The sequence below is a fragment of the Blastomyces gilchristii genome (assembly GCF_000003855.2).
Source record: "Blastomyces gilchristii SLH14081 genomic scaffold supercont1.4, whole genome shotgun sequence".
In the NCBI taxonomy this organism is placed as follows: domain Eukaryota; kingdom Fungi; phylum Ascomycota; class Eurotiomycetes; order Onygenales; family Ajellomycetaceae; genus Blastomyces; species Blastomyces gilchristii.
This window is the reverse complement of record NW_003101679.1, coordinates 2,786,780-2,812,370: the sequence shown is the minus strand read 5'-3', so window position 1 is coordinate 2,812,370 and position 25,591 is coordinate 2,786,780. Positions and strand designations below refer to the sequence as shown.

The window sequence follows — 25,591 nt, the reverse complement described above, 5'->3', positions numbered from 1 at the left end:
GTAGAACTATAAATAAACATGTACAGTAAAATCAGATTCTTCTACAGTCATAGATTCTGTGATAAATAAGTCTGAACTCTCTCTGTTATTCTAGATATATCAATACTTTATATAATTAACAGTAGTCTCTTAAGTCTGTAAACAGTCTATTGAAACAGATATATTATCTAAGATTAAGTTTTATCACTATGAGATTCATAGTTCTGATATATCTTTATTAACAGTAGTCTGTAAAAAGAAAACTGTTATTCAAAGAGCTTACTGTATTATCAGATATTATAGAAAACATCTCTTATTAACTTCATTTTTAACTCAATTGAGAAAACAGCTGCAGTTATTATCTTTGATAATTAATTTATCTCTTAGTTCTACAGATCTCTCTTCAGTCTTTCATCAATTATCTATATTATTATTCAACTTATTCTCAAGTCAATCTTATTTCACTTTACAGATATACTTTTACTATAGTTACAGTTCTATCTCTTCTATTAATAAGCTGTAAAATCAATCTTGCAGAGTCTTCTGTTTTAAGCTTAGCTCTGCAATGTCTTTGTACACAGAGGCTCGTGTGCATTAAGATATTTTTATCCAAAATCATGTGGTTGTCACATTCCCAAGGAGTTGACGTTGAGATTCCAGGGCGAGCAGAGTCACGGGATGACACTAGGCTGTAAATAGCAAATCTCTAACTGCATATGAAAAAGCGCAGTCCGCTAAGCGAGCTGCCGAGCCTCCGATCCCACACCCACGAAAATTACAGCGACGACGACAGAAACGGCAGCGCAAAAGTCCTATCTCGACCGTTCAACCCTCCGACGACCGCCAACTTCCCAACGACTTTCCTTCTCCCTACCGACTCAAGGAAAGACAGCAGCAGCAACAGCTCTTCCCATCCCCTCCGTTGTCTGCAATCATGGCTGCTCTCAACAAGATCGCGGCCAACAGCCCTTCGCGGCAAAACCCTTCCGAGCTTGAGACCTCCCTCGCAGGTGCTCTCTCGGACCTGGAAACCAACACTCCCGATCTGAAGGCCGCCCTCAGACCCTTGCAGTTTGTCTCTGCTCGTGAGGTAAGGAATTGAATGCGAGTTTTTTTCCTGTTGATTCCTCAGGAGCGATATGGTTGGGGCATTCGAATGGTGGGGAGGGTATATATATAGGGCCATCTTCGCAAAGGGATTGTGAGAGGAAGGGAAGAAGGATTATTTGGACAAACGTGGAAAATCGAATATTTTTTGCGTGAGAGAGAAAGAACAGCAATTGGGCGTGGAGAGCAATTTCGACATGGATATGGACTGAAGAAAGAACGTGAATCTTGAATATCGTATACTGATATGTGTGCTCGAATAATATAGATCGAAGTCGGCCACGGAAAGAAGGCTATTGTCATCTTTGTCCCAGTCCCCCTCCTCCAGGGCTTCCACAAGGTCCAGCAACGGTATGACAACATCCAATCTCTTCGTCGCTAAGACAATTCGCAAAGTCATATCCAACCAGTCCACAAAACTCAAGCTCAACCCACTAACCCGACTTCCTAATATAGCCTTACCCGTGAACTCGAGAAGAAGTTCTCTGACCGCCATGTCCTGATCCTCGCTTCCCGCCGCATTCTCCCGCGCCCCAAGCGCTCCGCCCGCTCTCGCACCTCCCAGACCCAGAAGCGCCCCCGCTCCCGCACTCTCACCGCTGTCCACGAGGCTATCCTTACCGACATCGTCTACCCCGTCGAGATCGTCGGCAAGCGTCTGCGAACAAAGGAGGACGGCACCAAGGTGCTCAAGGTTATCCTGCACGAGAAGGAGCGTGGCGGTGTCGACCACCGCCTCGATGCATATGGCGAGGTCTACCGGAGATTGACGGGCCGTGGTGTCAGATTCGAGTTCCCGCAAAGCAGTGCTACGGAGTTTTAGAGGTCTGAGCGGAAAGAAAATAAAAATGTTAAAGTTAAATTTTCTTCTCTTTTTTCTCGCGCTTGGTTCTTTAAATAGGATGTAGGTGCGGGAAACAGGTCTGGGGAGCAGGGTCGGTGTGGAACGCTGGGGTCTTATTTGTTGCTTTTTCTTTTCCTTTTTTCTCCGGTCATGGGGGAAGGAAAGGGGCAATGAAATAAAATAATAAGTTCGGAAAACTTTGTCGTTTTTTAATGGGAAATAAAGCGATGGGTTTCCGCAATCTTAGCAGTTTTATGTTACGCTTTTTCTTTTTTTTTTTGTTTTTTTTTCTTTTGTTCCTTTTATATATCGTTTTTTATCCGCCCTCTCACCTACGATATCTCTCTCCTGCGTGTTGTTTACATAAACGAGCTTCCTTAACTGTACGGAAAATACATTCATGAGTCTTGAGGAATTTGAGGATGATACCTGAACGAAAAGAGGTGTTGCTGTCCTTGGCACCGTTCTTCCGTACCTTTGGCCACAATTTGCGACGTTGGACCTGCACAAAAATGAAAGGAATGCGACTAGCGGGGCGCACAGGGTACAAACGGATGCAAATGCAAAATTGAGGATGGTTGGGGATTGTAATACCGCCAATCTGGTATCGCATACAAGAAGTGGAAGGTGGTATAATATGCGAGGCACGGGAGTAAACAGAAAGTTAGGTATCTTGTCGAACAAGTCCGGAAGAAAAAGTAACGAAAATTCAAGAACGGGAAAAGGACAGTGGTGTGTCTGGAACCAAGCGTAGCTAGTGGCGATGCCCGTGTCCAGCCCGTTTAATCCTCCCAATCCCTAGCACCATCCAATAAGCCAGTTCCCTCTTCACCATCTCCGCCTCCTGCTGCCTCCTTGTATCAGGTCTCATACCCAGGTCCTCTGCACCACCTTCAGCCTCCCACTCCACCCGCACAAACACCGGAATCTCAATAACATCTTCATCTTCTTCCATTCCAGTCACATCACTCTCCTCGTCCTCATCCTCCTCGCCCGGAGCTAAATCAGGAAGCGACCCCGGCACAACCTCCATGGCCACGGTCGTCCAGTTCCTTCCCTTATCCCATATCTTTCCTGCTTCGGCGACTTTATCCAGTCCTGATCTGGAAGAGCGCGGGTCTTGCGCTGCCGATGATGCCAGAGCTTCGTCCCAGACATCGCTGTTGGCACCCACTTCAAATTGCGGGCAAAGCATCGTAACCTTTGACTCGACACGGCCGGGGGTTACTGATGGGGTAGCTAGGGTGATACGGATAGGGTCGAACATGTGGTTTTTTAGGGTGATGAGGAATTGCACGGGTCTACCGGGTTCGAGGGCGTCGAGGTTTACCGGGGGGGAGCTCGCGGGAAATGGAGGTAAAGGACGCATGATCGTGAGTGGAATGTAGCTGAGGGCTATTAGACGGATTCGGAAGCGGGTTGATTGTGGTTTGAATTCGGGTTTGACGAGGATGTGTTTGCACGCTTTGCAGCGTTTTGATCTCTTGGTGCGAAGGAGGACGGGGAGAGGACGTAACTCATCGACAAATCTTGTAGAAGGGGGTTGGGAGACCTTTTGCTCCACAGACGCAAGGCCGTCCCAACCACAGTCCGGGGAAGCCATTTTTTGGATGATTGCTTGTTCAGTGTTAGGATCAGGTATGTGGAGGCCTTCTGCGGGTGTGAGGGCCTCGCGCATCACTGGTGGTTTTGACTTAGGCTTTTTGCTACCAGCGCCATGAAGATTGCCAATTCCTGCAGTGTAGAGCGACATGATACGGTTTAACGCACTCGGAGAAGAATAAAAGCCTCCTAGTTCGGGTCCAACCAGGGGATCTGTCGGAGATGTTGATGTTTCCGTTAACTGGTTTCTGTAAAATGACTTCAGAGCAGAGAAACGGGACTCTGGGTCAATCGTTGCTGGCTTTTCTTCTGAAAAAGCAGTCCCAGCCAATCTTTCATCTTGAGAATCAAGGCCTGTTCCGTCGTCCGGAGAGGTGAGGTTTGCCAGGGGGGATTTAATTTCAGGGGAGCTGCGGTTTTGGCCATTACTTAATGAGGTAAGCTGAGCACGAATGTTGGTTGGCTTATCGAATTTGATTCCAATATCAAGAGTTGTCCACATGCAGTATCCGCATGACAGTATCCAAGGTCCGTTCTGGGCTCCATTGTCGGCGCTCCCAAGAGTTGTGACCGATAGGGGTGAGGTACATATTGGACAGTTAAAGCAATTGCGCGCGCACCTGTATATCTCCTTAGTTTGAAGTTCATTATAGGTTCTTTTCTTAGGTTGAAGTAATTCGCACCTGTTCCCTTCGCTCCTAACCATACTGCTTGGTGTTTCAAACAAGCAATTTGGGCAGTACCAACATACTATCTCTTCCGTTATGCATCTTGGACATTTTATTTGATGGCAATCCTCGCAGTACAATAGATGTTCAGGGGGGTAAAGAGAGTAATTCGCTCGAGATGATCTCGGATCAAAGGTTCGGTCTTCGTCATCGGTATCGGGGTCTAGTCGTTGACCGCTAAGTGTGATATTTGAAAGGTCCCTTGAGAGCCTGTTTGTAGGGAGCGCAGGAGTGCTCGGCGTCTCTGCGCAGGGACACGATATGAACGTGTAGGGAAAAGGACGAGCCATTATCTGGCAGCTCAAAATACAGGGCTTTTGACAAGAGCTAGCAAAATCACTCTCATGCTTTGAGGAACCGCAATTGTGTTTGTTGACCTGTCGATCAGAAGTCGAGGACGTATTTAGAATATAGTGCGAGTCTCTTCCTGACGTAAAATGCGTGTGTTTGATTCCAAATCGAAATATTACGTGCGCATATCCCAATAGAACCTATCCATTTATCGAATGGCTACGTCCTTAGCTAAATGTCAACGTCGAGGGGGAAGCGGAGGGTTGGCGATGAGTTAGCCGTGTGCGCAAAAGCCAAATGAATATAACAGCTGTAAATGCAGCGAGTGTCGATATCCAGAAATCTGCGCAAAGTGAGAATCAGTATATAGTCCCTCACCATGAGACTGTAGGGCTGTTGTGGTGGTATTGTTTACCCTCGTAGTTCTGTTATTTATTTATTCGTGGGCTGGCATGCGGTGGTGATTGTGGTTGAGAGTTTCTGCCATTGTGAACAGGAGCTGCAAAATTTCCCCTTCCACCGGCGACGTCACCAAGTAAATAAGGTCGCGGACAACGAAACCAATTTGCTTTCCTTTCTCTTCATTATTTACATCAATTACATATAATAATTACTTTATACCTATTTTCTCTCCTACCTAACTCTATTGGCGCCCTTTTTCCCTTTCCGTCTCTAGAGGCCAATGTCTCTCCGCACCAGGCTGCCAAAGCCTCTCCTTTTTCGGCAAGCATTAAGCGCAGCTAGAAGAGGGTATGCAGTACAGGCTCCCGGAGCACCAACACTGGAAGTTTTCAATCGTAGGACGAAACTTCTGCAAAAGGAGCGGGTGGGCAAAAATGTCGAGCTCAGCCGTAAGGTTGACTATCTCAAAGACGAGGTCGCATTTCGCCTGAGTGAGCGGCTACTTGTAAGGAGAACCGTTTTATTATATTAACTAATTGCAAGCTTTATACCGTCAATTGTTGTATACAAAGGAAAAGCTTCAATGGCTAATCTTGATTTCACTTGGCTAGGACATCAACCGCCATTTCCCTAATGTCCTCGACCTGGGCGCAAACAGTTGCAATATCGCGAAAGCACTCACGCAGCCAGTGCCTCCTCCCCAGCAGGAACAAATAGAAGCAGGAGATCAATCGCAGGAGCAAGAGCCGTCTACAAAAACGCCGGCATCATCACCGCATCCCACCACTATCGGAAGTCGAATTTCAACGCTAACATGCATCGACGAATCCTCTTCCCTCCTCTACCGCGATGAAGACCTCCCATTCAATTCCCAGCTGAAAATTACACGTCAGGTGGTCCCCACTCTCGAATCTCTCCCCTTCGAACCCAACACTTTCGACGCGGTCCTCTCCTCTCTCTCGATCCATTGGATAAATGACCTCCCCTCTCTCCTCACCCAAGTAAACCATATCTTAAAGCCAGACAGCCCATTCATCGCCGCAATGTTTGGCGGTGATACGCTCTTCGAGCTACGCACATCTTTACAACTAGCGGACCTTGAACGGCGCGGAGGAGTTAGTCCGCATATCTCCCCCTTAGCTGACGTCCGGGATATTGGGGGATTGCTCGGCAAAGCTGGCTTTAAGCTGCTCACGGTTGACGTGGAGGATATTGTCGTAGAGTATCCGGACACGTTTGCTTTGATGACTGATTTACAGGCAATGGGCGAGAATAACGCGATTCTGCGACGTGAGGCTGGGCCGATATCAAGGGATGTTTTGCTAGCTTGTGATGCTATATATAGGGAGCTACATGGGGAAGAGGGAAGGGAAAGGATCCCTGCTACGTTCAGGTTGATATATATGATTGGATGGAAAGAAGGGGCAGGGCAGAAGCAGCCTCTGGCTCGTGGAAGCGGAGAAGTGAATCTGAAGGATATACTTGGAGGAGGCGACTTTGGGCAAGGGTGAAATTAAGCACCCGTGGCATTTCCTTGAATAGCTCACTGGTAATGGGAAATTCTGCGAGTAAAAGAGGATGCTCCTCATTGAGATCTATGTTTGAACTAATAACTGCTCAAAGAGAACTTTTACCTACCTAGCGCTCCTGTAAATAGCAAAATTACATCCATGACCCCCCCCCCCCTCTCCCTTAGAATAGCCTTTTCCTCCCGTTATTTCTTTCAAACCGTCCTTCGATCTGTCATGACCCGAACAATTGATCCAACCCCAACAATATCAACCAATTTCTCATGCCAGCTCAAGAATACGCTCATTTGTTGTCCGCCGCCTCCCTCCCCAAGATTCCGGCCCTGTATTTGTGAAAATCCAGTACTCTGTGGTGACAGCGATGATTTCTTCGACGGCGAGAGGCTCCCAGATGAAAGCGAAGCCATCCCTTTATATCTACCACCAAGCATTAAATGTCAGTATTGTACATGTACTTACCAAAGCACAACCCAAACTCAAACTTAGGTAGAAATAGAACTAGAAACACCACTCACAAGTACTTCATCAAACAATCCCCTCTCTCCGCCCCGCCATCCCCAGCACACACGCCCTCAAGCACCCTCGTCATCTCTCCCTGTCTTATGCCCCCCAACACCTCTACAACGGTAGCTAAATGGACCTCCTTCGCCCTATCATCGCCGCCCAACGGCGCTGTGTCAAGTACATGGCGCAATGCCCCCTCCGAGTCGCCGGACCGGAGCAGTTGGCGGACCTGCGAGCCGATGCTAGCGGCCGTGCTGGAGGTTGTGGGTGCAGGAATGTTGCCTGGTAAAAGGGTCTCTAGGGGGAAGTTTACGGAGGAGTCTGGGTCGATGCTGTCGACATCGACGGTGCGATAGTTTATGAGGGACATTGTGCGGTTGGTGGGGGCAGTGGTGGTTTCGTGGAGGGAAGGTTAGGCTGGGGCCTTGATGCGCGGGGCCGTGTTGGGTGGTTTCCACCCCGCCGGTGAGCAGTTGATCTGTTTGGTATTATCGAGAGGAGAGGTTGGTGCTATTCACCAAAAACGGGAAGGGTATTTCATTTGTTCAGGGAATAAGGCTAATAGATGGAGTTGGGTGTTGCCCTTGGAGGGAAGGTGGTTTATGTCAGCGGCCGGCGGATGCATAATGCCAAGCCCCTGCCAAGCCAGAGAAACCCACGGGGTTTGTACGGAGTACTTCCTAATTACTATCACTACTAACTACTAAGAGTTAAATTACTTTGAGACTAGTGAATGTTGATTAGAAGTCTCAAAAGTTTCAAACTTCTTGCGCGGCACTGTATGGTATTGAAACACTTATCGGTGAGATTGAAATGAAAATCATCATGTCATACTCCAATCGGTGTACGTTCCATGAACTTATTAATGATAATATTTTTTATATTTGTTTCTCTAAATTATCCCAAAGCCTTTCAAACCAGAACTTGGGGAAAAACACTACCCGGAACGAATGCCCATGCGAATTGAGCAAAAGGAACGCCAGAATAGGTAAGGGATCCCAAAAGCGCCGCCGCTATGCAATGAGAGATATCTATAACACAGAAAATAAACGACAATATCCAGCCGAATAATCATACAGGCCACGCTAAATAATACAAATAATCACCCAGTATTGCAACGTAAAACGAACGAAAGGAGGGGGAATCAATGAGGGCTTAGCTACCGGACAACGTGATCGCAGGAACAGGGACATTCGATGCGGCTGTGGGAGGGGCCTCCTTGGCTTCCGAATCATCAGCAGCCTCTTCGTCTTGCTTCCTTTCAGCCGCCGGAGGGCTCTGTCCAGAGATTTTCGACGACATCCGTGAGAAGAAACGGCCGATGGCACGGAATCCCTTACCAACAGGAGAAAATACGATGCTGAGGCCCTTGCTAATAGGTCTCCAGATGGTAGATATGGTGTTCACGACAGCATCGAACATGACCTTGAACCACGGGTCGGGGAAGCAGCGAATAAGGACGGCAAATGGTATGCACATGATTGCGCAGAGGATACAAATGAGCCACTGGATGCCATCGATGGGTCGCACGGAAAGTGCAGAACCGCCGACGAAGATGATCATGATTTGCCCACCGAACATGAGGCAATTAATGCCGATGAAGTAGTAGTTTTTAAGGATGCCCTCGAAGATATTGAACTTGTTATCGAGGCGGCGGTTGTTGAATTCATTGAAAATCTGCATCCAGACAAAGGTGTTGAAGACAACTGTGTTCAGTTTCTCCTTAACGACTTGGTCGCTCAGGTCGTAGTTAAAGATGCGGGCACCGCCGAAGTAGAGAGTGTAAGTCACGGCGAGCTGGTAGATGGTTTGTCCGATGATCATTTTCCACATTGTTGTTGTGAAGAGGGGGGCGGATTTTGGGGTGGGTTTTCGTTCTAGGATTTTCTCTGTGGGAGCATCAGTAGCGAGTGCCAATGCAGCGAAGGTGTCCATGATGAGATTAACCCATAGCAGTTGTACCGGTTTCAATACACTCTCGTTATTGCTGTTTGAGACGGCGGACACGAATGTCAGGAAAACGGCAGTAATGTTGACGGTAATTTGGAACTGAAGGAACTTTGCAACGGCGTCGTTTACCGCTCGTCCCCAGGCGATGGCAGTGACAATGGATTTAAAGTTGTCGTCCAACAGAATAATCGAACTGGCTTCTTTGGCAACCTCCGTACCAGCAATGCCCATGGAAAATCCCACATCAGCGGTCTTAAGAGCCGGTCCGTCGTTAGTTCCATCGCCAGTAACAGCGACAGTCTCCCCGAGATGCTTCAGTCGAGCAACCAGGATTCGCTTGTCTTCTGGAGAAGAACGAGCTAGGACTTGCAGATTTGGAAGGATTCTATCCATCTCCTCATCCGAGAGTTGCCGAAATTTGGGTCCTTCCATGGCGATACCTTCGGGAGTTTTGATGCCGCATTCCGTGGCGATAGCAATGGCCGTCGTAATATTGTCACCTGCAAATTAGAATTCTGGGTATTAACTTCTGGTAACCGAACCATAAGCAAGCTTTGGGTAGATAAAGGGGAATGTACAAACCTGTAACCATTTTCACGGAAACTCCGGCCATATTGCATTTCTGAATAGCAGCCGGAACCTCAGGTCTCAGAGGGTCTTGAATACCAACAACACCAACCCAGTTCATGTCATGAAAGATATCATTGAAGTCAGCCATGGAACGCTCATCCTCCATAGTCTTCGCACCTGCTGGTGGCCACGATTCGAAATCTTTGTACACCATGCCGATGTTACGAAGAGAACGCTTGGAGTACATGTCGATGGTGTCAAGAACCATATTCCGCGAGCTCTCCGAGAGGGTTTCCAAAGAGTAATGACTATCCGAAGTGATCGAGATTACCTTGCTGGATTGTCCAAGTAGTATTTCTGCAGCGCCCTTGACGTGAAGGCGATATTCTCCGGATGGCTGGCGGACGACGACACCCATACACTTGCGCGCAGAGTCGAAAGGAATGAGCTGAACAACTTCGGCATTGGAACGCTCCTCAGCCACATTCACCAGCCCAAGGTAGTTCTGCGCAAGGTTTAGCATGGCAACCTCTGTTTTGCTTCCGATAAAGACTCGTTGCCCGTTTTCTTCGCCTTCGAAAGCAGTCGAGTTGAGAGCAATGCCTTTGACGAGAAGACTCCTAATTGGAGCAGGAAAGTTCTTTAGCTTCTCCGCCATGTTCGAAAATCCTTCGCCATCCTCCGAAACCTGGTTGAAACTAGTATCGACGCCGACAGTTCCTGCCACAACCGTCATCTTGTTCTGAGTGAGAGTACCAGTCTTGTCGGAGCAAATAACAGTTGCGTTTCCCATTGTTTCGCAGGCGCGCAGGATGCGGACAAGGTTGTTTTCCTTGACCATGCGCTTGGTGGCGAATGCCAGGGCTAAGGTGACAGCCAACGGAAGGCCCTCTAGTAAAAGAGAGTTAGAAAGGTGCTTCTGCTTGAGGTTGGAATAGAATAAATTAATGCTTACCTGGGATTGCGACAACAATTACTGTGACTGCGACTATTAAAATATGTAGGAATTCTCTGCTCTTGTGCGCCGCAGTTCCTGGATTATCAGGGAGCTGGACAAGGAAGCGAATGAGAAGAACCATAAACAAGGTAACAGCCGCACTATAGACTTAAGTTAGTGAAAGTGCTCAGTATCAAGAACAGAGACTGGAGTATATGGCGGCACGTACGCAGTTCCAAGACCACCAATCCAATTGGCAAGTCTCCCAAGCTTAACTTGGAGAGGGGTGGGATCGTTCGAAGTTTGCAGCGACATCATGATTTTGCCGTAGGTAGAATTGGGTCCAACGCTGGTGACGAGATAGGTACCGACGCCTTCAAGAACCTTGCTTCCAGAAATAATAAACGGGTCGAGTTTCTTTGTAGCTGTCCCATCCATGATACGCTGCCACACCTCGTTTCCGGGGGTTTTCTTCATTTGGTCCGATTCTCCAGTGGCAGATGATTCGTCGCATTTTACACCATGACCAGTAAGGAAAACGCCATCCGCGGGGATCGCATCACCCGGTTCCAGGTGGAGGACATCGCCCACTGTGATGTCGTGAATTGAGATCATGACTGATTTCCCTGAACGGATAACTTTGACTTGGCGGTCATTTTTCTGCTGCTTTGTCAGTACAAAGAAATCGAAAATATCCAATAAACCAGAAAATACGAACCCTCCTGTTCAGTTTGACAAACTGTCGTTCCTTTTGCCAATCATTCGCAGCCGTGACAAGCGTGACGATTAAAATGGCAACGCAAATGGCAACACCCTCGATCCAGTCAACCTGCGATCCTCCGCTAAACGTCTCGTAGAGGCCCAGAGTGAGGGATACAACAGCGGCAATGGTGAGTAGAATAATGATTTTATCATTATAAGCCCTCCAGAGAAGAATCAAAAACCCGTCCGCCTGTCTTTCCGGTAGTTTATTGGACTGATAGACCCGCAGCCGATCTGTAAACTGTGATTGAACCGAGAAACCAGACTCCGTAGGCATTTTCGTCAATTCCTGCTTCGTCTCTGGATATTTACTCGAAGAAGATTGTTTGGTGGCTTCTTCAAAAGAAACGGTCCCTTCCAGCCTGCTTTCATCGATCGACAAGCCCGCCGTCAAATCCGTTCGTAATCCGCGCTCCAAGCCCCACAGGCCTCCGAGAGCTACAAATGCTTTGAGAGACTTGGGATTTAACATTTTATTCAGCTGACCGGGCGAAAAGGCGAAAGGGTTATTCTCCACTTGGAAGTCTGCGATATTTCGCAGATCTGGATTAAGAGCTTCTGATAATGGGACGTCATCGTAATCTGCCCCCCCTTTCTCTGGCGAATGCGAGTGGGCCGTAGACCCAGCTCTAGATCTCAGAGTCTCTACATTTGAGATAAACGAGCCGGAACGTGAACGAAGGGTTTCGCCGTCCACAGAGCCGGGACTGTTAGGGATGAGGAATGAGCCATCGTTATTCCGTGTAGTGGGTCGATCTATCGAGATAGCATCCTCATTGAAACTCGAATCTGAAGTTGATGTGTTGGATAGCTTTGGCTGCATGTCAGTATTATATCCACTCTTAGAAATAATGAAATAATGAAATCGAGTGCCAGCAGCATACCGAAGTATTGATGAGTACTGGGGGAGCCAACAATCTATTATTGTCGTTCGCCATTGGGCGCGGTGGCTGAAAAAACCACAGGCGAAAAGGAGGTCTCTATACGGTCCTCCTTGAGCAGACAGTAGTAGCCAGGTGGTTATGAAAGAAGATTCAGAAAAATTGAATAAGTTGAACAAGGGATGTGTGATTGACGAGGTCGCGAAAATATGAACAAAAAATAGTCTTACATTCACAGCGAACTCGTGTTAATTATAAAATACAAAAGGCAAAACCAACAAGAAGGCGAAGTTCCTGTGTCCAGTCTGTCTAGCCTGGCTTGAGTTTCTTCGTGGAACGGGCTGGTGTGGGGACTGATGGAATAGTATCGGGGCTGTGCTTCTTGGTGCCCCCTGTAGGGGTTAGACAACGACGCCGCCGCCATGGAAAAATCACCTGCGAGGGGAAGGAGGCCATTCGCCCGTCCGGCTGACACTACAAACGTCGCAATATAGGCGCCGCAGTCCATATTTGATGATCGGTGGTTCCCTTCAACAAGCTTCAAGCGAGCAAACACAATGGCCGCAGAAGATCCCAGATCCAGTTATTGCTGCTTCAACGCTGCAGGCTATTTCGCCGCTGTGATTGGCTCGCGGTAACTTCCCGAGGTAGGTTTGGCAGGAGTCCACGGGTGCTGACTAAGCCAACTTTGTATTGCAGCCTCAAAAGCTCTCCAAAAACCTTCTGGCGCTCTTTCTGCACACCCCACGGAGCCTGCTTCCATTTTAGCTCTGGCAGATCTTTTGTGAAAGTTTTCAAGGTTACCTGACGCTTTCTCAAGCGCTCTCTCCTTTGGTCGTATTTTGTCCCGCCAATTGGCGTTGTGCGGGAGGGGCTTGTTGCTCGAGACGGGATCCTACCCTCCAACAGACACAGACAGGAGGTCAGCAATCTCTTATGATATAAACGCTAACACCCCTTTCCTTGGTTGCGGTCGCACTGTTTGAACATTCACGGCAGCGATTCTATATCCCATCCATATCTATTTTTCCATACGCCCCGTTCGAGGCAGATTGATTCGTCGTTTTTGATGAGCGCAGGATATTGGTCCCTCGTCCGTGCTTGGCAGTATATTACACCGCCCTCCTTGGCGAGAGTAAGACGTACGTCCATCCCCTCTTCAAACCCCACCCCGTCGTGAAAATAACCCACACAGATCTGTGAGGCATTTTGCAACGAGCTGTGGTGTGGTGTGGGTATTCGGATCACCTCTGGGAAGGGAGAAGGGAACTTGGACTTTCAATTCAACTGTATCGGGGACGATTTTTCTTCTTTTCTCCCCGTCTCCTCTTGCCCCACCCACCCCGAATCCAGTACACACTTGAGAGGGGTAGAACCCCCTAGCTCGGATATCGTCTTCCTTGGGAAGTTATCATACCTGTCAAAAGTGTGTCGCAAGTCGTGGCCTTGTGGAATTTCCGCCTCTTCCATGGACACACAGTCATGCACCTCGTACCTTGTTTGGCGGCTGGGTGATCGATGCCAGGTAGTGATGATGTGATAATATTAAACCCTCGACGTAGGTAGAGAGGCACAGCCGCCGAAAATTTGGAATCGGGAGACGGATACCTCCGTCAACCGAATCTTTTGATGGACAAACCTGATGGAAGCGCGACTCACGGACTCCGAAAGGAAGTGGGGGAAGTGCTTCAGTCTTTTAACTGTTACATACTAAATACCCTCAGTCCCAAATTCGCTATATTGGAACAAACCTTGACACACTGAGGAGGGATGCAGTTAAAATGAAAGGGTTCTGGAGCAGTTCTCTTCATGGAGACCCAAGCTGGATGCATCCACAGATATCTGTACAAGTCGCCGGAAGCATAGCCCAAACAAAATTTGAATATGTCTGCTGTGAGATCCATAACCGCCGCCTTAGTCTACGCTGCCTAGCCGGGGCAAATCGCCGTTCCCCCTTCCCAACGAACGGCTGTCCACTAGTGTAGATTTTGCGGATGTGCCTTGGGGAGGTTGGGTTGCGCGGGAAAATTTTGACCCGGGCACATGCCAAATAATCATGTAGAGCTGAGCAATGACGTAGTCCATGCTTTGAACCCGACACTTGGTAAATTCTAGGCAGGTGCTATTCAGATCGAGCGTGGCTGGCTTCCTTGTCTTGCTGCGTCAGCGCAGATTCGCAACCGGTGGCTGAATTGTGGAGTTCATGGCGGTGCAAATTCTTTAATAGATTATATAATCTGGTGCCCCACTCCACGTGATTGAAATCAACTTCCAAGGTTCCTACTTGTTGCTTCGACCTCAATGCCCTCCCTTCCTTCACATTGTTAACCTTGAACTAATCGTTATTATTATGTTTTGCTATGTCCCATTAACTGACTCATCTCTTCTTAGGACTCTTTAATTGAATCAAATGACAACATACGTATACGCACAATCCTGCTGCCGTATCTGATCTCGAGTAGTCAAGGTTAGTTCTTGGAGCAGCTGTTTCTCTCGTCCTTTCGTGTGGTTCCTGAAGGAGAACTAACATATGTAAAAGAACTTCACTGCGATTGAGGCTAAAATCCTCATTCGTTTTCAAAATGCGAACTTCGTTCAGGAAATCTTTGGGAAAATTATTTTGGTCTTCCCAGACTAAATCAACTTAACGCCGCATGATTGCCCACCAGGTGTTCATGTTTAACTGTGTAAGTTTTGGGAGTTCCTTAAATCACCATGATACCGGCAGAAAGGTAATGCGACTTTCTTCATCATACGAAGAATTTACTCTTCAACTACTAGCCCACGACCTTTGATTCACTCAAATAGTGCCTCGAAGCTTACATTCTACAGCAAACTTATATGAAAATGAAAATAATTCTGGCTGTCCCCACACGCGTAAGTCAACGCGATTTATCATATTTCCTGTATCAGCGCGATGCGTTTCTGTCACCAAAATCTAACATTATCTATATTAACAGCAAACAAAATTGGATCCAATATGTAAATGAAATATTGGATCTAAAATGATGTGGTTGAGCGTAAGTTGATCCCCAGTAATCATACAATCACTTGCAATCCTGTACATCTCCATCTGTTTACTCCTAACTAACCTGCTCCATTTCTATAGATTTCTCACCTACATGCATTCATTGCACTCGGATCCATCTCCGCTTGCAAAACAAACCCCGAATTCTATAAAATATTGAATAGGGGCATAAATCACATGAATTATACATTTCCAAGGTTCATATATGTGTAATTCATGTGATATATACCAACTCCTCACCTCGCAACTCATACATGGGTTGCAAGCGTCTAAAAAGCAAAAACAAAAATTCTAAATTCTTTCAACGATTTCCGTACGAAATGAAACTCCAAAAAAAAACCATACATATAACTAACCCTACGGCCGTCCTTTACGTTTTGGCGGCTGGCTATGTATGGCGCATCAATGCTACTTAACTACCTTGTAGGTTTATTAGGCCTTTTTTTTTTTTTTTTCTCTTCTTTATCTTTGCTCTTTCCCTATGTTATCCACTGCCTCTCCATCATTTTTAGCCGTGTGAGCGAGCTATCAAATCAGTCACTTCCAATTTATTCATTTCAATTCAATTCTTACACACCCACCTCAATGATAAATTATCTCCGTGCGATTCCCCCTTTACCTCCCACGAGAAGCAAACTTCCAAACCACAAAACGATAACAGTATGCGTGAAGCATGCATGAAAGGAAGAAGCGAATCAACCCCTCAGCATGGTGCGTGATATATCTCCCTTTCCCCCTTAAACCTTACGTGCCCCCGACCAGCGACACTTCACATTACTTCAACCGCCAAGTCTCTCCCAACCTTTCGATCTCAACCGCGCGCTTCTCATCTAGCGACACTCTTCCGGCCTCCAAAATTGCAGTGGTGGCGATCGTGTTCTTAAGGGTAGGTAGCCCACGTTTATCGAGCTCATCCAGAGTCACCCGACCGTCGTTCAACGCGCTTACGGCATCTACAAACTTCTCAAAACTGATATAACCGTAACCTGTCTGACCGCCGAAGTTGCCTTCTTCGTCCGGTGCATAGCGCATGTAGAATCTGTGAAAAGAGAAAATAATCCATTGAGTTTGTGGGTCTGAACGATTATTTCTTTTTAATTTCTTTTCGCAGCTTCTTCCTTGCCTGATGAGGTTGGGTGGAGCGTTGCGGGATTTTTTCAAAAAATATTATTATTGATTGGATGTTTTTGAGATGGGGTGTGCCGTGGGGGCGGAGTAGGACATTGTGGAACTTACGGATTTACCCAGGCGACATTACCCTGGCTATCGTCTGTCACATCATAACCACGCTTGGCTTGATCGATTCGAATCTCGCCTTTCGAGCCCATCCCTAAAATTTTCGGATTTATGTTAGTTCCAATTGGTCACAAAGGCTTTCCCTGCCGAATGCGGTGAAATAAAGGGTAAGGGGATAAAGGCGAATGGGAGCAGACGAGATTTTAAATTCCTCCGTCCGTGTTCGTACATACAATGAAAATACTGATTCGAATGAACCCCAGCCTTCTGTGGCGCCGTCCAGCTCGCCGTATAAACTCCCGTGGCAATCTTGTCCGGCTCACCGTTCTTGTTCCATTCGACTAAGAGTGTGATCGTGTCCTCTGTCTCAGGCACACAGCCCAGTGCCACCGCGGCACCTTTCGATGCCATCGCCGTCACCTTCACCGGCGAATACTCCGGCACCATACTCTCGCAGATATCCACATGGTGAGAGTTCAAGTAATACGAGATGTCGCTATCGCGGCCCGCCCAGGCCTTGAACGTCTCCAGCTGACTCTTCGGCTGGCTCATGTAGCTGTAGAAGTAGTTGAAGTCACCTAGGGTGCGTGCCTTGGCGCGTGCGTCAGAGTAAGCTGGATCGAAGCGCTTGTGGTGCTCCACGAAGACGAAGACGCCGTGCTTGCGCGATTCCTCGAGGAGGTGGAGGTGGTCTTTCAACAGTTTTGTGGCGGGTTTGGTAATCAAGACGTGGATCTTGCGCTGGATGGCATATAGAGCGATGGGATAATGGGTGGTGTCTGGGGTGAAGATGATGACTGCAGACCCGGGGGGCAGGTCATCTATGGCGGCCTTGTAGGCTTCTGGATCCACTTGGTCGTCTGCGGGAAAGGATTTAAAAGAAACGTCTAGGTTGTTATAGACCTGCGAGATGTTTTTTTGGAGGTGCTGTTCTGTTCCACAATGTTTTATTAGGATGTGACTGGCGATGTACGACGTCAATCATACCTAGACCATCACCTGGACTAGATGTAGAAGCGGCTCATTCAATCCGTATGGAAAGTAGACTCACTAATTGCAGGGAACTTGGACCCGGAGACGCCCACCATGCTCAAGCTACCGACTTTACCTCTCCTGCGCAAATCGAAGAGGGTCAAGCCCACGACGCCAACTTTTTTGTCTGAACCTGATTCGCATCCGCCTACGAAGCCAGTGGTATATTCTCCGGTTCCCACCTGCGATAGGATACATAGTTAGAAATATTTTGCTTGATCAACCGTCATATTCGAAAGATCAGCCTCACCATCAGAACACTTGGAGGGGCCATATTTGCTCTTGTCGGGTGTGTATGCATGTAGATCGCAGGATTTTTCAATGAACAGGTAGCAATTGTAGCAATGAGGTATGGAGTTAGGGAGTGGGAGAAGGAGAACAAGGAGAAAGAGCAAAGCAAATAGGAGGGGCTATATAGCCAGTCATATGCAGGTAAAGACAGCGGAATATAGCGAAAAGTCCCGCACAGAACCGCGTCGCGGGTAAAACTATATATGGGATAAAACAAGCAAGCAACAGCAGCACAAAGGATATGCCAACAGCGGCCAACTTCTGCAAAATCTGTATCTTATATTCTTGCTTTCCGTTCCTTGCGCTGTACATACAAGCTGACAGATCTGTAAGGTTTAGCCCTACCGGACATTTACCCCTCTTACATCATAACCCATGAAATACGGAGTACTTCCATCCATGATCTCCCGCTAACTACCAAGGTGGTTGGTTTATTGGTGAAACTGCCCCAAAGAATAATTGTCGACCGGTTTAAGCCATGATGAAACTTAAAACAAAGTCAACATAACCCCTTTAGGTAGCACAATGAAGCGGTTGGAAGCTACCTGGCTTTCTTAAACCGCCTTGAGCTTTTAGCCGGATTGATTGCCAACTCCACCGAGGCGATACAGAGCTGGGATAGTCTTTCTTGTTGCAGTACAGAAAAAATATATGCATCCCTTAGTTCTCATGCAAAGGTGCGCTAGACCTGCAAATGCCCCGCTTAAGATTTAGGTCGAGAATGGGAGAAGCAATGCGCCTATATGCTTGCCTCGGAATGAGCGTCAGATGAGTGTTTGGACGACATAACGGTTTCGTGCGATCGTCCAGCTTTGCAATGTTGGATGCAGGGCAATTTTAGACATAAACATCCTTGGAAGGCTCAAAGGGCAACTTTTACCTGGTCATGTGTAATGGAGGACCTGTCAGATGGAAGCTCAAAAACCAAAATCTACTCGACGACATTCAGTAGATTCTACCCTCCCAGTCAACCGCGGAATGCTCAAAGCTCTCTCTACCTCCAACATTCGCCTTCTGAGATTAGCACCTCCTGTCAAACTAAACCAGGGCTACCTGCAAGGATATCTGTCCCGCAATGAACCAACCAATATCATAGTCCAGAAGCCAACTTCACTGAAGCAGGCCTGCGGCAAACTACCCAGCTACACCCGAACAATCTCCAGCAAACATGGCGTAACAGCAAAGCTCTCAACCCCTGCACGTCAACGACATTTCTGAACCGGGGACACACTGAACCCAGCATCTGCGAGTATGTTGCAAGAAGCTAACCATGCCGCTGTGACGTGTTGGAGAATTTCTCACGCTTCATGCACCGAACACCTGACCCGACGCTTCTTGTGAAACTTGAATCAACAGGTGCGAGCCAGCCAGAGACCGCGGATGGCTCTGTGCATGTTGGAACGGTGCTTGGGATGAACCGGGCCTTACGCATCCATGTCCTGTGTAGAAGATGGGAGTTGCGGGCGTGGCGGTTGCATAGGGGTTGGAGGTGTGGAGGAGGTCGAGCCGAGCCACATGTCCTGCTAGCAATATGAGGAGTCGCAGCATACAGGACTAAGGAGCTTCCGCCTAGACTGCTGTCATAGTGAAGAGAATGGTTCGAGTCGGCGACAAAAGTCTAACTATATCCAACACCACTAACTTGAGCTAATAGCACAGATACTGATCGGGCTTGGACCTTATTCGGTCACATATACTCCGTAGAGGTGTTACAATAAACTTGATTTTTAAGAAACCACTCACGCAAGAATTAGATCAAAAGACGCAGTCAACGACTTGCAGGTGTGTGATGGTTATTTCGCTGGACGATATATTGGATAATTGCCTGCTACTTACTTGGGGAGATCTTGGTTGATTGATATGGCAGTTTTCGCTTGAAGAGGAGGAGGGTGCTCTTAGTTTTTTGAGGATTTTTTATAGATGATACGAAGTATTTCCGGTTGGCTACGAGATATGGATGACGACGGTCCAAGGGTTCGATATCGATATGACTACTGAGTGCATTTACATAAAAGCGCATGAACAAACAGATCTCTCCAGCCTCTCCCGCCCATGCATCCCGGCCCCTCCCGCTCCTCCCGGTAAGAAGGGCCTGCATTCTTCCGTTCCTAAAATTCTCCTACACGATATAGATGGATGCGAGGTTTAAGTAATAATATATATATATAAAAAAAAAAAAAGACAAAATAAATGTTGCGTCTCCTTTCTTCCCTTTTGCGCCTCTCCGATCTTCATTTTCATCCCCCACCATATAGGAAACAACACTGTATCTACAAACTGAATGGCTGGTAGATGCTCACCTTCCCATTCGCCGATGCAGAGCTACCTATAAAAAGCACTCGCCTCCCACTGCCACCCAGCACCCGACATAGATATCCATCACTTCTACGGTACAACCCTGTCAACATGTCTTAACATGGATTGAAGACGTACCACTCCCAGGAGCTGCAAGTAACCTTTCAGCAAGGCCTCGTCTGCATCAATCCGTGCCTCGGTAGACATTTTCGTACTCAATCGCCGCGCAGCACACGTATATATATATATATATATATATATGTACCTGTAATGTATGTATGTACATGTACTTCTGTTACTATAGCCCCTCCCCCTCGCCCTACCCCGCCCCATATCCACACCATCCGTGTATCCCGACATCGGTTCCTATTTATAGTACTAAAGGCGATAGATCAAGGATTTTAAAAAGAAAGATGTAAAGGGACCTGCACGGGTATCAGTATGATGTAGAAGCTCTTAAAATATTTTCCAATATAAAGGGCGGTGAGAGCGTTCCTTGACTCACCGCATAGCCGGCACATTTTGAATCAAAAATCAAAATTGTCTATGGAGGTAAATATAGAGAGGGACCTTTCTAGGCTAACTTACCTCTAGCTCTAGCTCTGCTGACTTCTTTTTCCTCATGGCTGCGAGTTGCTAGGATATGGATAGACAAAGAGATATGAATAATGCGCGCGTATTCAGTGTATAATAGTATATGTACCGTACTCCGTAGAGTTGTCCTGACTCGATTACTATAGCTATGTACGGAGTACGGAGTACGGACTATATGGACCGATTATTGTAGGACGGTAGTCCCCGATACATGCATTCTTCTGTACGTAGTGGCCGATCTCCTGTCAAATTCAGCAGGGGTGGAGTTGCAAGCAAATCGCCTCGCGCTGTGAGGATGGGATGTTGTTAAAAAATTTTAAGATTTATTTTAACTTAAGTTACAATCTGAGTTTGGATGAGAAAAAATATTCTCCAAGTATTAAATTATTTTATTGACATCATTTCTGGGTTTACAAAAAAGGGTTTTCTTCAAGCTTTACATGTCAAAACCTAGTTTTGGACTTTCTCTCCGAGCAGTTCTTCACCAATAAGAGTATGGATGGACATGGGAATGATTCGACAATGCAAGAATCCTTGACAGTGAGTGCACAGGTACCGAACCAACCATGCAAGAGATCATGGGGCAGATACATGGGGACGGGTAAGGCATATATATATATATATATATATGAAATATCATCGCCCTGTCATTCCAAGGTTGTTGGAGCCTCCCTTTCTAGGTTTCTACCTCGATGTTTTAACTCCTATCTATGGAGGTTTATACCTCGCGTGTCGAACGCTGTTTGTTCTGTGCCCCCTGAGCCTACTCCCCCCCCCGCCTGAGCTCTGATTGGCCCAGTACGGGACACACACCGACGAAACGGCAACCACCCAACTTGCGGCAACCATTGCAAGCCCCTTTCCGCTTCTAGTTAGTGTTTAAAATTTCGACGCGAAAACGGCAAACAGGAAAATTTTTCCATAGCTACGATTGGTCAGAGCTCTCACCGCCCCCTCTTTTTCTGCCAAGGCACCAGACAAAACAGACAAACTTCAGGAGACATCTCCTTCTCTTTCTTTCTGCCACCATCCGGACCAACGCTCATCCAGCTCCAACCTCCCCCCTCCTCTCTTTTGTTATCCAGTGTGTTTTCTCTCTCCGTCTTTCATTTCATTCTCTGTCCTATTTCTCCTCCTGTCTCTGATCCCCCTGGTTGTATTGAAAACGTTACGGAGTACGCAACACCCACTTCTGTTTGTCATCGTTCCTATTCTTTTTGTGGCTAGCCCTTTGTCCACCGGCCCTTGTCCGCACTATTGTTTGCGTTATCTGCCCCCTATTTCGTAGGCTCGGCGGAGTCGAGAAAGTTGCAGATCAGTAAAAAAAAAAAAAAAACTTTCTTCTTCAAGAGCCGGATCGCCTCTTTTGTCGGATCTCTTCACTGCCGTCGGATTATCCCGTGCAACCAACAACGGGACGGACGGACTCTTTGCTGAATGCGAAGCATCCCGAATCTATATCAAGAGTCATTCTCAGTCTCCTTAGAAAACCACCTGTAACATTTGTATTTATTATTCACGGCTGCTTGTTTTTCCTTACTCTCCCCTGGAGAAGCAACGTCACGATTTCGCTTTCTGCATATATCGAATTCTCTGCTCGCTATTTTCGACGGTTTAAGCCCCCAATGTCGCCAAATACCTCAGCAAACCCCCCTCGTTCAGTCCGTCGAAGACCTTCTCTGCTAGCTGGCTTCCGTCCCAAAACTGCGACAACTGGAGCCGATCCGCCTTTGCCCCCGTTGCCCCCGTTACCTTCGCGTCCACACACTGGCGTATGGGTCCCTCACAAGGATGGAAGCTATCGAGAAGCAGTTTCGCCCTTCTCCCATGAGATTGCGGTGTGCGACCCGGGAACCGGGCAATTACAACCACAACAACCCGGCTATATTGCAACGCCTACCCTGGTCGAATCGGAAGATGACAATACTTTTCCTTCCCTGAAAACAAGACATCGCGCCAGCAAAAGCTTCTCCAACCTGCGTCATGGCGTCACACATGAGTTGAGGGCCGTTGCACGTCGCCTTTCCTTGACACTTCGGCACAAGTCTTCCAAGTATAACCTCGCAGTACCCATGGGAGGGAAAGACGATGGTAATACTTCGGACGACTATAGGTCGGCCGATTCTGGAGCTGTCATGGGACCCCGACCCGGTCGTTCATTCCATCGCCCTTCCTACAGTAATCTCAATGCACTCAACCGTTATGGTTCGCCGCCACCACCAGTACCCTACGTGGCAGATCCTATTCCAGGAAATGGCTCGGAGCCGCCAATTCTCCCTGATGATCTCTCGCGTGGCGCCGCTGCCAGAGCTGCTGCGGCTGCTCAAAATGAGATGGTCAAGATTGGCCGCGTGGCCTCAGGCGGCGATTCGAAGATTTTTGAGTCTGAGACGGTTCTGCTCGAAGAGTCAGATGTGTCAGGGGACTCCGAGAGTGGCATCGATGTTAATCTACAAAATAATGTAGACGTCTCTAAGGATGATTCTGAGGTTGTGCGCAAAAGTATGATTCCCACCATCTGATTCTTCCAACTCGATTGATGCTAATTCTATGTGCCACAGATCCTATGGACTATCTACCCGCTGAACTTATGGCGCATGTCCTCTCGTTTCTTGATGCCGACTCACTGAGACAAACCGAATTGGTTTCCCATCAATGGAACGAGCTGGCCTCTTCCCATCATGTGTGGAGAGAAGCTTTCTGGCACGAGTACAAGCGCGGGCCTAATACCGGAAAAGTAGCAAACGGACAACCAAGGTATATGGGGCTGGGACGTGTTCGGCCGAACCAGGATTGGAAGAAAATGTTTGCCGTTCGACGGGCTCTGGAATCTCGCTGGAAGGAAGGCAAAGCTGCCGCAATCTACTTACATGGACATAAAGACAGCGTTTATTGTGTTCAATTCGATGAGTATGCCGATCACCCTTCCACGACTGTAGAAATTGTTCTAACTCAAATATAGAGACAAAATCATTACAGGTTCCCGCGACCGAACCATTCGTGTCTGGGACGCACACTACCCCTGGCCCTGCCTCAAGATTATCGGTGCCCCTCCCGACCCAAAATCACCGTCCACACTAGGCCGGCTCGTAATCGACCCCCCAGACGACGATGACGCCGCACGAATCCCATTCATCAGCATTAGTCCTCCGGCCCGCTCGTCCCCAGACCTATTCTCCCCCACCTCCGCGACAGGCGACTACCACCGTGCCTCTATTCTCTGCCTCCAGTTCGACGACGAGATCCTCGTCACCGGCTCGTCCGACCACACCTGCATAGTTTGGGACATCAAGAGTGACTACAGGGCCATCCGCCGCCTCACAGGCCACCAGGCCGGCGTCCTCGACGTTTGCTTCGACGACAAATACATAGTCACCTGCTCCAAGGACACAACCATCTGCATATGGGATAGGCGTACGGGTGATCTTGTCAAACGCCTGCTAGGCCACCGTGGACCAGTCAACTCGGCCCAGCTCCGCGGTGAGCTGATCGTCTCTGCCAGCGGCGATGGCGTCGCGAAGCTCTGGAATATCACGTCAGGCCTCTGTATCAAGGAATTTCCCAGCCGCAACCGCGGCCTCGCCTGCGTTGAGTTCTCCGAGGACGCCCGCACAATCCTAGCCGGCGGCAATGATGAGGTCATCTACCAATTCGACGCAAACACAGGCGAACTTGTGGACGAGTTGAAAGGTCACTGGGGCCTCGTGCGCTCATTGCATATGGACTCGGCAAATGGACGGATAGTGAGTGGGAGCTACGATAGGAGCGTTAAGGTTTATGATGCGGCAAGTGGGCAGTTATCGATCAGTTTGGCGAATTGGACAACGAGTTGGATTCTCGGTGCCAAGAGTGATTATCGACGAATTGTAGCGGCGGGCCAGGATGGGCGTACTGTTATTATGGATTTTGGGTATGGGCTCGATGGGATTGAGCTTCTTGAGGAGTGATTTACGGGAGTTAATATGTCAAGACAGGTTTTTTCTTTTCTTCTCTTTTCTTTTCTTTTCCCTTTTCTTTTATATATATATATTATTTTTTTAATATTTGGAGCATCTGTTTCTTCTCTTTTCCTTTCTGTCCTTTTTTATCTGAACACAATTTCTTTCGTCTCTATTTCCCTTGCATCGTCCCTCTGTTTTGGTTCGGAAAATCCGGTTCTGTTATTCTTTTCCCCCTACACTGAGCTGCCACCCGGTGTGTGCAGCTTCTTCATTTATCCAATCTTGACATTCGCACGCGACGCCTACTATCTCTCGCTGTTTTTTCCTTATTCCTTTTCTTTTCTTCCCTTTTCTTCTGGTTTCATCCTCACTGTTTTCTTTGGCCGTCTGCAGCTTATTTGCTTTTGCCTGCACACAGAAATGATTTCATCCTGATATTCATCTGTTCTTGCACCTATTTTCTATGTTATGTTACGCCTGTGTATAACCGTCATAGACAGTCTTCTGTTCTCGATTCTTATTATCTACTTTCTTGTCTTGTCTATTCTTTTCTCTCCTTTCCATTTCTATTTCCTGCTTCTCTATAGGTTTTAAACCTATGTGGCCTTCTACTGGGATTTTAGACCTGTTTTTTCTTATCTATATATTTCTTTCTTCGGTTTTTCTCTTGCGCTATACCGGAGCTGGGTTGACTGTATTCATTTTCAATGCTGTATGTGCTGTATGTGCTGTTTGTTGCGGTTTGACTGCTGTTCATAGAGATGGGAATGTTTTAACTATTTTCTTCTTGTCGGTTTCTTCGCTGTCGTGTATATATACTTTTATAATGATTTGTCCTCTTCTATATGAAATAATTATGCCGCACGCCTAGCACGAATTTTTATTATCCATTTCAACGCTAAACTTTTTATTCTCTTCAGACATGTGATTGTATTCAGTGAATTTGATGATACCTAATATTTTGCTTTGCTAGCGGAGTGCTAAAAGGATTTTCTTGGACTGTGAGTGGAGGAATTGAACAGGAAGAACCGTTCCGATGACAACGAACCACCGGAAGGCACAGGAGCACCGAGTGACATTGAAATCAT

At 47.5% G+C, this 25,591-nt stretch overlaps 9 protein-coding genes across 9 annotated transcripts; 4 read left to right on the top strand and 5 right to left on the bottom strand.

Annotated features, from left to right (window-relative positions):
• Positions 1-473: 473 nt before the first annotated feature.
• On the top strand, positions 474-4,293 carry BDBG_02910 (40S ribosomal protein S7). Its single transcript, XM_002626687.2, has 4 exons — positions 474-566; positions 705-1,069; positions 1,355-1,437; positions 1,543-4,293. The coding sequence occupies exons 1-4, from the start codon at positions 545-547 to the stop codon at positions 1,907-1,909; spliced, it is 837 nt and encodes a 278-aa protein (XP_002626733.2). The 5' UTR covers positions 474-544; the 3' UTR covers positions 1,910-4,293.
• BDBG_02909 (dynactin 4) lies at positions 1,322-5,035 on the bottom strand. Its single transcript, XM_002626686.2, has 3 exons — positions 4,967-5,035; positions 4,216-4,894; positions 1,322-4,152 (listed from the first exon to the last, which is right to left on the bottom strand). The coding sequence occupies exons 2-3, from the start codon at positions 4,548-4,550 to the stop codon at positions 2,685-2,687; spliced, it is 1,803 nt and encodes a 600-aa protein (XP_002626732.1). The 5' UTR covers positions 4,551-4,894; positions 4,967-5,035; the 3' UTR covers positions 1,322-2,684.
• On the top strand, positions 4,386-7,757 carry BDBG_02908 (uncharacterized protein). The gene is made up of 2 exons (XM_002626685.2): positions 4,386-5,458; positions 5,565-7,757. Exons 1-2 carry the CDS (start codon positions 5,234-5,236, stop codon positions 6,462-6,464), a joined length of 1,125 nt encoding a protein of 374 aa, XP_002626731.1. The 5' UTR covers positions 4,386-5,233; the 3' UTR covers positions 6,465-7,757.
• On the bottom strand, positions 6,183-7,623 carry BDBG_02907 (actin like protein 2/3 complex, subunit 5). Its single transcript, XM_002626684.2, has 2 exons — positions 6,998-7,623; positions 6,183-6,899 (listed from the first exon to the last, which is right to left on the bottom strand). The coding sequence occupies exons 1-2, from the start codon at positions 7,354-7,356 to the stop codon at positions 6,677-6,679; spliced, it is 582 nt and encodes a 193-aa protein (XP_002626730.1). The 5' UTR covers positions 7,357-7,623; the 3' UTR covers positions 6,183-6,676.
• Positions 7,758-7,782: 25 nt separating the features above from the next.
• On the bottom strand, positions 7,783-14,283 carry BDBG_02906 (Ca2+-transporting ATPase). Its single transcript, XM_031721010.1, has 6 exons — positions 12,090-14,283; positions 11,162-12,016; positions 10,673-11,103; positions 10,462-10,604; positions 9,519-10,397; positions 7,783-9,436 (listed from the first exon to the last, which is right to left on the bottom strand). The coding sequence occupies exons 1-6, from the start codon at positions 12,141-12,143 to the stop codon at positions 8,142-8,144; spliced, it is 3,657 nt and encodes a 1,218-aa protein (XP_031577382.1). The 5' UTR covers positions 12,144-14,283; the 3' UTR covers positions 7,783-8,141.
• A 27-nt stretch (positions 14,284-14,310) lies between these two features.
• On the top strand, positions 14,311-19,878 carry BDBG_02903 (uncharacterized protein). The gene is made up of 6 exons (XM_031721009.1): positions 14,311-14,553; positions 14,626-14,773; positions 14,919-14,963; positions 15,047-15,106; positions 15,196-16,517; positions 16,614-19,878. Exon 6 carries the CDS (start codon positions 18,583-18,585, stop codon positions 18,889-18,891), a length of 309 nt encoding a protein of 102 aa, XP_031577381.1. The 5' UTR covers positions 14,311-14,553; positions 14,626-14,773; positions 14,919-14,963; positions 15,047-15,106; positions 15,196-16,517; positions 16,614-18,582; the 3' UTR covers positions 18,892-19,878.
• On the bottom strand, positions 15,106-18,638 carry BDBG_02904 (oxidoreductase). The gene is made up of 5 exons (XM_002626681.2): positions 17,633-18,638; positions 17,402-17,564; positions 16,584-17,282; positions 16,351-16,444; positions 15,106-16,153 (listed from the first exon to the last, which is right to left on the bottom strand). Exons 1-5 carry the CDS (start codon positions 17,681-17,683, stop codon positions 15,889-15,891), a joined length of 1,272 nt encoding a protein of 423 aa, XP_002626727.2. The 5' UTR covers positions 17,684-18,638; the 3' UTR covers positions 15,106-15,888.
• On the bottom strand, positions 18,938-20,175 carry BDBG_02902 (uncharacterized protein; the record flags this gene model as incomplete). The annotated part of the gene is made up of 3 exons (XM_031721008.1): positions 18,938-19,242; positions 19,510-19,792; positions 20,107-20,175. 3 exons carry the CDS (start codon positions 20,173-20,175, stop codon positions 18,938-18,940), a joined length of 657 nt encoding a protein of 218 aa, XP_031577380.1.
• Positions 20,176-21,207: 1,032 nt separating this feature from the next.
• Positions 21,208-25,562, top strand: BDBG_02901 (F-box and domain-containing protein). Its single transcript, XM_002626678.2, has 3 exons — positions 21,208-23,064; positions 23,124-23,472; positions 23,525-25,562. The coding sequence occupies exons 1-3, from the start codon at positions 22,188-22,190 to the stop codon at positions 24,507-24,509; spliced, it is 2,211 nt and encodes a 736-aa protein (XP_002626724.2). The 5' UTR covers positions 21,208-22,187; the 3' UTR covers positions 24,510-25,562.
• The last annotated feature ends 29 nt before the right edge of the window (positions 25,563-25,591 follow it).